General features: G+C 42.4%; 1 protein-coding gene across 1 annotated transcript in view; it reads right to left on the bottom strand.

The window, feature by feature from the left end:
- Window positions 1–9,644, bottom strand: part of Mindy4b (MINDY family member 4B) — a 42,651-nt gene extending 33,007 nt beyond the window's left edge. The window contains exons 1-3 of the mRNA XM_029569410.1: window positions 9,532–9,644; window positions 9,275–9,302; window positions 7,487–7,654 (exon numbers count right to left, since the gene is read on the bottom strand). Of these exons, the coding sequence (XP_029425270.1) occupies window positions 7,487–7,654; window positions 9,275–9,302; window positions 9,532–9,644 (309 nt within the window). The remainder of the gene's footprint in view (window positions 1–7,486; window positions 7,655–9,274; window positions 9,303–9,531) is intronic.
- Between the last annotated feature and the right edge of the window lie 995 nt (window positions 9,645–10,639).

The following is a 10,639-nucleotide window of genomic DNA, read 5'->3' as shown; positions in this document are numbered from 1 at the left end:
ATTCAGACTGAGTAACTCAGAAAGACTTCATGGCAAAGAAGGATTTGAACTAGGGTAGTAATGCACATGGTGAGTGTTTCCTATGTACTGGACATGGGGCTAAGTTCTTTACATTTACCACATTAATTAGTTCTAGGAAATACTACTGTTACTGTGCTGGCTAGTGTTAAATGCCACAGTCACAGGATCTGGAATCACCTAGGAGACCTGCCTCTAGGCACATCTGTGAGGGATTATGTTGATTAGGTTAACTGAGATGGAAAGACCTACACCAAAAGTGGGGAGCACCGTTTCCTGGCTGGAATCCTCCACTGTATAAAAAGGAGAAAGTGAGCTGAGCACAGTCATTCATCTTCCTGTTTCCTGATTGTGGATATGATGTGACCGTTGCTTAAGGCTCCTGAAGCCATGATTCCCTCCTCCCCCTCATGATGGATTGTAACCCTTGAATTGTGAGCTGAAATAAACTCTTCTCCTTGAGTTGCTTTCCTTAAAGTATTTTATCACGGGAGCAGGAAAAGAAATGAAGATCGTTATTACCCTCTTTTTATCCCTTAAGGAAACTGAGGGCAGAGAGGGGAGGTGTTTGTCTTAGGTCACCCCGGCTGGTAGAAACAGTAAGGGCTGTACTCATTCTCCAAATACATCCCCACCTTGAGTTCATATGTGTTCTTTCATTTTGTGTGCCAATCACTGCTCAATCTTTTCATTAGACTGGGCTGCTTTTTGTAATTTAGAAAGTGTTTGTTTAAAAAGGACACTTTCTATCACTTCCTTAAATGAAAAGCAAAGTCACTTGCCATATATGATTAAAAAAAAACAATAATGCAAGCCAAACAGTGTTGTAAAGTCTAGCTAGAGACAGCAGTCCGGGAACTCATGACCTTGCTCTCTGTCATTACAAAAGGAGATACAGCTGGTGTGGCGGCACACGCCTTTGATCCCAGCACTCAGGAGGCAGAGGCAGGTGGATCTCTGTGAGTTCCAGGCCAGCCTGGTCTACATAGTGAGTTCCAGGACAGCTGGGGCTGCAGAGAGAATAAAGGCCAAAAAAAAAAGGAGGTACAAGATTTTTGAAGGGCTGTGGCTGTGTATTGTGCTTTACCAAGTCTTTCTCTGTGGCCTGCCAGAGTAGAGAAGGGGTTAGTTTCCTCACAAGGGAATTATAAAAGTTGTAATGTTACTTAGTGCCACATCCTTAGGGGCAGAGGCACTCTGACACAGAGTCTGAACAGACAGGAAGATCTGTAGACAAACTCGTGCACGTCAGTGCCCAGAGTGTCCTAGGATGGGGAGTGTGTTTAGTTTGTAGGTAGTGAAGGGTAAGGGGCTTGGACACTGAGAACAGAAAGCACCTGTGGCCCGATTCCAGGTGGCTTTGAACTTCAGACTGAGGTGTTTGGGGCCAGTTCCAGAGCATGAGCAACTGAGGTCCAGAGCCCAGTTGGTCCAGCACCCTGATACTTCCTAGCCTTGCACAGAGCAGGCCCCAGGTCTTTTGGGTTTGCAAAGGGAGATTTAGGAAAAGCGAAGCATAAATCTAAAATGCTTTCTTTGTTCCAGCCCAGGGCCTGGTTTCGTGGCTGGAGTTGTTTTTCTATCCACCTCTGCTCAAGAAAAGGTTATCTATAAAGAAAGAGAAGTAGGACTACTTCCTCGGGAGCGAGGGCCCAGTAAGGACCTGAAGGAAAACTGCCTGAGCTGGCTCTTAAAGCAAGCGCAGGTCAAAGACATGCCCAGCGGCTGCTCTTGAAGATACAAGACAGGGTACATACTGTGACAAAAGGCCATTGGCCCAGATTATTGGCACAGAAGAAGCATCAAAAATTAATGAGAAATTCCCTGACATAACGTTTGAACAGCCCAAAAGAAAGATTTACGGCTCAAGGCCTGAGAAGCCCCAGCTCTAACGGCATTGACCGTGGCAGCCTTCTTATTTGCTTACTGAGAATTGGGAACAACTGTTCTCATTTCAAATCGTGGCTGTTGTTGAAGAAGTTTGGAAAGGGGCTTTGGGAACTGTGAGTGTTGAGTACATGAAGACTGGGATCGCCCTTGTGGAAATACGACATGTCAGAGTGCAGTCACGCAGCGTGGACAGGAGTCCCAGCACAGATGGGAAAAGACCAGAGACTGGCAGGACGAAGAGGGAACAGCCGTGTAGAAACACAGAAGATTAAGACTATTGAGAACAAGCAAGATGAGAGTTCAAATCAATGTAGAACTATCTGCAAGCCCAGACAGACGTCCTGTTGCTGCTGCCAGATGCCAGCTTCCACCCTCAGCTCAGACAGCATCACCCTTCAGCTGCGCCTCTGAGGAACCTGTTCCTGGGAAGCGGGAGCAGAGGGCTGAGAGCCCTTCAGCCAGTGTGACGAGGTAGACCTGTCTTTCTTGTATTACTGTATAGTGTTAACTTTTATATCAAATATAAGTTATAATAAGATTGATTTGACACAGACTTAATGGTATGCATATGTTGTGCTGCCTGGGAACTAGACACAGATGGCTATAAAAATGATGTCAATGATTATTATTATTTAATACCATCAAGCACAGCTTATAGTGTTTCTCTTTTCATTTGCCACTTTTCTAGTATTTGTAGCAAAATCCTTTCTCCTGGCATCATGTTCTATATTTTGAAGATGATGGTGACAGTGACAGTGATTGTCACACATGTGCACACACACATACATTAAGACATGTGTTTAAACATTCTTCTGGTAATGTTTGCTTTCTTTTTATTTTCTTCTTAAAAAATTTTATTTTATTTTCTGTATATGAGTGTATTGCCTGCATAGAGGTCAGAAAAGGGCATTAGATCCCCTGGAACTGGAGTTATGAATCGTTGTTAGCTACCATGTACGTGCTGGGAACCGAACCTGGGTCCTCTGTAGGAACAGCCAGTGTTCTTAACTGATGAGCCACCTCTCCAGCCCCACATTTGCTTTTTTTTTTATCCAACTGCTTTGTCCCTTGTTCCTGTGACCACTTGTCTCTATCTAATTCTCCATCCCCATCTCCAACTGGAGATAGGATGATCCTTGTGGATGATCCTTCCCTAAATCTCTTCTTGCTTTATAAATTGCTAGATCTTGACATCAGAGATTTTAGAATCACCGAGTCCTAAGAATACATTTGGCCCCTGGACCATCCAATAGAGTGGTGGTCTTTTAGCTCTATGATGTTCATCCTTGATTTCTCAGCATTGAACAGGATGCCTGATATGTAATGGGCTCACAATAAGTATCTGTTGAATTTAAAAATAATCTAACTTTATCATTTCATTTTACAATTAAGACTTCACACCCAGAGAAATTTAGTGGTGCATACAGACTAAAAACAATCATGCGGGGCCCAAATGTAAGCCCTTGTATTAGCCAGGATTCCAGCAGGAACAGCAACACTCTTAAGTCAGGATGATCACTCAGAAGAACTGAGTGCTATTTACAAATGTGTGGGCTGAGCGTGGGGCTACCACAGTGGATAGTATGCGTCTCAGGGCAAATAACAGTGGGGCATCATTATGACCTCTGGAGGGAAGGGAGTAGGGTCTTGAGCTGGGAAGGAGACACCCTCAGCTAGCCCAGCGTCCTTCTTCCCTTCCCACCAGTGTCTTCTCGGGGCTTCCCATTGCTCAAACCCAGTAGAAGCTAGAGGCCAGGTCCCCTGTTGAGGGGGTCACCCTACTGATAGAAACCCTATAGGTCAGGCTCCTGGGCAGAGAGCAGGGTAGGGGGTGCATAGCAGGTCTTACTACTTGGTTCTGAGATGCCTCAGAGAAATGTCCAGAGGCAGAGAATCAATTACTAACACCCACCAAGGCCCATCTATGAACTAGACCTCATGCTGGGAGAACCAGGCTCTGGTTCCTTCTCCCTCAAAGCGTCTCTTTCTATCAGAACTCATTTTGGTCTCTTGGTATCACAGTTTTACTACGGTATTTCTGTACGGTATTGCTGCACCTCTATCAGGGGTTTATTTATTGATTGTTATAAGAGGCCACAAGAATGCATTCCAGGCTGGGTGTAGGAGAGGATGGTAATCTAGCACTGAAGGGAAGTAAGGCCATTGGACAGGACTGGATAAGAGCCCAGGGGCCATGCATCAGCTCTATAGTCTCACCAAGGGCCCACAGTCTCATTCTACCAAGCACACTGTAAGATGTCAGGATGGAAGAAAGCTCTAGTCCTGGAAAAAGGACAACAAAAGGTGAGAAACAGGAGAGGTGGAGCTAGAGCAGGTGAGCAGGCTGCGGTATCCAGCCCCCACTTCCCGAGGGTGTCCCCAGCAAAAAGACCGAAACAGCGAGCACGCCATGCATTAAGAGCAGCAGAGCGTCAGGGAGTGGTCAGGCTCAGAGGCTCTGAGTCATTTGCCAGACTGCAACAGCTGAAATGCTGATTAGAACTGGTCAGACCTCCAAGACACTTCCCTGGAACGAGGGTGTTCAGAATCCCAAGGTGTGTTTAATGAATGCTACTGTTATTAAGAGGGCACACTATCATCTGGCCCACATAATGGGAGTAAATTTAAATTCATTTTTAAAAAGAAAAATCAGTTCGCTCTACTTCTAGGATTCCTTCACACTCATCAGCTTTGTTTCCACTGCAGTGGTCTGAATCTTGCCTTTTCCAAAGGGGGAGGGCTGCCTTGGGGAAGGCAGAGAGAGCTCCTCTGCTTCTGTTTGTGTTTGCTGGTAAGCCGAGGTTTCAGATTACATTCTCCTGCCTCCCGATACAGATACAGAGAAAGGCTTTGCAAATATCTGTGAGTGCTTTTTTATTTTGAAATTTGTGTGTGTTTTTAAAAATAGATAGTACATCATGGTGTGGTTAAAATCCAGAGTACAAAATGTATGCTGTGAAAAGACTTCCTCCCTACCTTTTTCCTGTCTCCCTGCTTGGCCCTGCCCCTCCGTTGTGTCATAGGAAGGCTTGTGGAATTTATTTAATTTACAAGCAAATACCAATATAGAATCATAATTTTCTCTCTTTTTCACATAAAAGGTAGTCTATTTTTAGGTGTAAATTTTAAAATGCTACACATCATAGAATTTTATTACAGATGCCGAGAACATATTTTTATGACAAATTTTTCATTAAGAACATTATTTTATCAAGTAAAATGCATATACAAGTTGAGTGTCCCTTCTCTAGGAAGTTTAGGATCAACCTGACAGTTCGGAGATTTTAGAATTTTTTGGATTTTGAAATATGTATGTGTGTGTATAAGAAAAGACCTTGGAAATAGGGCCCAGGTCTGAACATGAAGCTTAGCCATATTTCACATAAATCTAATTCCCATCCAAAGTTAGTTTATATGACATTTTTAGTGTGTCTCATTGTTGATTGCAACCTATCACGTGAAGTCAGGTATGGAACTTTCCACTTGTCATGTCAGTGCTCAAAAAGTTTTGGATTTTGGAGCATTTTAAATTTGCATTAGGGATGCTCAGCCTATATTTGCTATAACATCTAAACTACATCTCACAATGTAGGCCATGAAGGGGTAAGGGTCCCTAACTAAACCAAAGGAATGCCATTTAAAAGTGACCTCCCGTTTCTGAATAAGTTAATAGTTAAACGTAAGGTGAATTTTGTACTTGTTATTTCCTTGCAAACTTTGAAGTCAAAAACAATGCACAATACCAGGGATCCAAATTACCGCAAATACCACAGAATGTCTTGATCAAGAACACAGGCAACTGCTAAATTGCATACACCTGCTTCTGTGAACATGCTTGCTTGCTTCAGCTCGGATAGGGGATTATGATCGAGTATTTTTGGAAATTAAACTCTGACCGCTGCACTTGTCTATAAAAACTGCAGCTGTGAGTTGCCACTGTTTTCTGAGCACTCCCCCGGAGTCCAGGGACAGCCCTGCCGTAAATAAAGCATCCTTCCTTGCTTTTCACTGGCGAGTGGTGACTGCTGATTTGTAGCCACTACAGGCTATGTAATTGTTGAGGCTCACAGCACTCCCAGGTTCCGTACTACTGTTCACCACTTGAAAGTAACTAACTCAAAATGTAAGGCATAAACTAAGGCTCCATCCAGGGCTTCAATGGCAGCAAGTGAGTTAGGGCATCTTGAGCTTTATGAGAACTCTGTTGCCTGCTTGGCCTCCTGTGACACCAGGCATTTGAGCCTGAGAGAGGAAAGGTTTGAGGAGGACAAATTTGCCTATGAGAAAGAGCAGTGGGGCCTCCCAGCATGTCTGCATTGCAAATGTGGCAGGGAGAATTGTTCTATAGAGCCTGTGCCTGTGTGTGGCAGAAAGAACCTGGGAACTTGGGGGGCTGTAGAGCCCTTTGTGATTATATCCCGTGGGAGCATTTAAGGAAAGGTTATACTAAGGGTTAGAAATACTAGATTCAGGGTCACCTGGTCTTGGTGCTCAAAACGTTCAATAGAGACTTTATATAATGATCTTGTGTGGCTTTTCCAGAAGGGATTTTAGGTCTGACTTGTTCCTCTCAGCTGGGACCTTGTGTGCAGCTTTATGTTTAAAGTAGGTCTGACCACAAGGCAAATGTTGCTAGTGTTTGCCCGGATACCTAGGCTGCTCCTGGGTTATCTCTGTAAATGTGCCCAGGTATGCATGTCTTTGCAATGAAGTGCGTCTTCTAACTCTTGTCCTTAATTAAGCCTTGAGGTTCGAGAATGTGCTGTGGAGGTTTGAAGGATGAGGTGAATATAGGGACATTTTCTTGGAGACCCAGAGTTTTATTATGATTTAAAGGGCCATACTGGAGAACAGCCCAATGAGACAGAGCTCTCACCCTAGCTGGACTTTTGCCCTGGCTGGACCTCCTTCAGACACTTGCCAGGATGTTGCCTCTAGCATTGTCTTGCCCAGCCCATGGGGTGGCTCTCGTTTTGCTTCCTGGTAGGCCTCTGCCTCAGCCCTTACCCTCATCCTGGTCAAGGCTTGAATTAGTCCAGAAGCCAGTAGCTTCCAGATCCCCTTAGACCCTTAAGTCTCAACTGCTTTTTAAATCTATATATAAACTGACAGGTCTCCAAACTGTTAACTTTTGAGATCAATGACTTAATCTAGAACTTGGCCTGGCAGACTTCTCCATCTCTCTCCCTCCTGACCACTCACAAGCAGGGCCCTTTCTCACACATCTACATTGTTTTCCACACTTGCAGCATTCATCTGCCGCTTAGGGGGTCTGTTCTATTCTGCGTTAAATAACAAACTATTAAACTGCAACCCCTGCCCTCCCTCACGCAGAACTGTCAGAATGAGGACGTGAGTAAAGAGACTTGGAGTTTGCAGGGAAGAGACTACCATCATCAGTGTCCTTTCCAAGGACCATAAATAAGTCATTTTAATTATATTCTCCTTTTACCATCAACAACCATCTGTAGTCTCATCTTCAAGAATACTCTCACATGACAGGAGATCAGATTCCCTGGCCTTGTTGTTTGGGGAAGATTACGTTTCGTTCGATGTTTAATTGACAAGCTATACTTACTGTAGCCATTGCTGGAGAGATAGGAAAGCTGTCCAGTTTTGAAGAGATGATAGACGGTTTGGGGATAGAACAAAGGGTACTGGATGGCAAGTGTCCTTGTCCTTTGGGCTGAGGCCTTTGGGGTTCATCTTCAGTTTCATCAGCAGATATATGGCTGCCACTCTGATTCTGTGTGAAATGCCATCCCAAAACAAAGCAAACAGCTGGTAATGACCTTGATTTAAATCTTCCAGTGTTCAGAAAACATTCGCTTTTAAAGATGTCTAAAAATTGTGATAAATAGTAATACAAGAGAGGGAAAAAACAAAAAACCCAGTGTCTGTGTCAAAGGGGTTTCCAATAAGTTTTATGAGGCTCTGAGAGGTGAAACGTAACTATGGAAACATAATTAATGCTATCAAGACCTTGACTTGAAATTATGTTTAGAGAAGAATATAAATGTCACCATCTCTTGTTTTGAGAAGACAACAATTTCTAAATGTTGAATCAGTCATCAGTCTACACCAGGTATTTCTCATTATCTTGTTAACTGGCCGTTAAAGGAAGCAGGTTACCTCTTAATTCTTTCAGATTCTGTCTCCCTGTAGGGGAGTGTAATACTTTTCTTCTTTAAAACATCACCTCTACCTCTTAAAAAGATCTCTTTTTTACATTTCCTGACTGATTCTTATGGCATTTCAAAATTTAGTTGACATCTACTCTTTTGATTTACTCAATTTCTGTACCAATGTTATATAATCAATTTCCCCACTGGTACTAGAAGGGGAAGGGCATTGCCTCCTTAGTTTTCCTGTGTTCCTAGAGGTGAAGATGCTTTCTTATCTCAGGAACACAGCACCCGAGTCTCCGACCACTGATGGGATAAGATGCATTTGTAACCCAAATGAAAAAACTATTCGCATTTCTGCCGGTGGGTTTTCCCACCCCGTGTAAAAGCATAACTTGACATTTATTTACTCTTTCCCTTCGAAAAATGTCTTATGTTTTGAATGTTTTATCTCCCGAATGGTAACTATCAAAATTCAATACTTCCAGGACGAAAATAGAAACATTATCTTCCTGATTCTAACTTAGACTATGACTAAGTGGGCTTTAGCAGAAATAAGGCTTTTGATCACAGGTTACTTAGAGCAAGGTGTTTTAGCATTATAGTTAAGGTAATAGGCATTCAACTGCTTGATCATGTGTACTGATAGCAGAAAATCACCTTAATATTTTGTACTTTGTTGGTTCAGGAATTGAAGTATGTCCCGAAATACAAAGTTACCATCTTCTTCATTTTCGCAGTCCCAGGCTGCATGAGGTACAAACATCTTTCATTTTACGTTGTGTGAGGGATCTGAAAATGCCTTCTTAACACCTGAATTCACCTATCTTTCCTTTATCTAAAAATGGTGAGGGAAAACAATTTTTCAGAAGCCAATAAAGATAACTATTTCGAAACTATTTTTTCTTTAGGAACATAAAAGCATTCAGTTGTTAGAATCCAGTGTTATTTTTACAAGAGTAGGAACCTTAGATTCTAATATTACTTTTTTTTCTAAAATAATAACCATATGGTGTGCTTAATGATGAAAAATAGCTCTTAAAAGTAGGGAGACAAATTTATGAAGAAAGAAACCCTAAGAAAAAATCTTCCACAGGCTTTTTAGCTTCCCGTTTTCATGCATTAAATGCCAGCACATGAGTGACATTATGTGCATCGAATAAATGCAGATTATGCTGTTTAATGCAATTGTTTGAAGAAGCAACTGGAGAAAAACACATTGGCTTTGAGAAAGTAATTACCTGAAGAGTTGTGTTATGGGTTCCCAACCTATAAATGAAAGAGAGAACATCAAGTGAGTTACTCCATTCAGGCCTCATATCTCCACACCTCCCAAATCCAGCCTTGCCAGAGAAGTCCCCCTCAACTAATAGGTATGTGGGAAGCATTTTAAATTTAAGTCTATAATGGAAATTTCTCATGCAGCAAGCATAAAATTTGATTACTTAAACGCCTAAAACCTCTCTGTTTCTAGAGAAATGAGAAAATGACATCTTACCTGGGATAACTGAAGATTCCCCTCCATTTGTCAAGAAATAAAATTTTCCTAGTAATTTCATCTAAATCCAGCTCTTGGGGACTGTGTTCCTGGCCTGAGACCTCTGTATCCATTTAGGTAATGTGAGGACTTGGAAGAAGGAAGCTGTTTGATGGGAGAAGCAGCCTGGCTGTAGACAGGCAAGGTGTCTGGAACAGCTGGTTGGATAAAGGGTACCAACCACCCCGGCAACAGAGAGCTCAGGCCACACAGTTGCTGCTCTGAGCTGACTGTGGGCCCCTGCTATCAGACCTTGATTAAACTTTCATTAGAAGAATACTTTTGTATTTTAGTTTATTGTATAGGTGCCATGATGTTTAATCCAAGACAAAGATTTATTAATAAAAGGATGGCTTACCTGTATCAAAGATGCAGGAGATGATGTAATTGAGATGCTATGCAGGTGGAATATGATAGCTCCTTATGCTGGGGTATCTCTTGGGAAGTGTTTGTGGAGCAGAAATATGCTGCCAATTGGGGTGAAAGCTATCCTGCTCACATAAAAAAATCATTCAGGTCAAGGAAGACACTGGCCAACAGGTATCTGTTGTAGAACTTAGTGTAGAAAGCCTGGCACGGTTGAAGAAGTACTGATCTGATTTCTTTCAAAGAGACATCCAAAAGTCCTATCTCTTCCTATTGGCTTAATACATTGTAGTTGTAATAATTAGCATAATAAAATTTATTGGTGGTCACGATGATTTATTTTACATGCCAATTTGGCTACTTCTGGTGCACCCGTTATAGCCGCTTAAACAATATAGATATTAGTATGGAGGAATTTGATTTTTAGGTGTGACTAAAATTTAAATTAGTAGGCATTGATTATAACAGACTTCCTCCCACTGTGGTAGACCTCATCCTGTCAGTTGAAAGCCTTAAGAAGAAAGACTGAGGTCACTTGGGGAAGGAGTTCTGTCCCTCCAGATTCCAGTCTTCAACATCAACTCTTCCGCAACTGTAGCTTCCTGATCTGCTCTCGTAGATTTCAGACTGCCTGATTCCCTGAATCCTATGAGCCACTGTGTGTGTGTGTGTGTGTGTGTGTGTGTCCATTCATGGGTTCTAT

Source organism: Nannospalax galili, unplaced genomic scaffold (assembly GCF_000622305.1).
Source record: "Nannospalax galili isolate Female #2095 unplaced genomic scaffold, S.galili_v1.0 scaffold351, whole genome shotgun sequence".
Lineage (NCBI taxonomy): Eukaryota > Metazoa > Chordata > Mammalia > Rodentia > Spalacidae > Nannospalax > Nannospalax galili.
The sequence above is the reverse complement of the archived record's forward strand: the minus strand, read 5'-3'. Positions and strand labels throughout refer to the sequence as shown.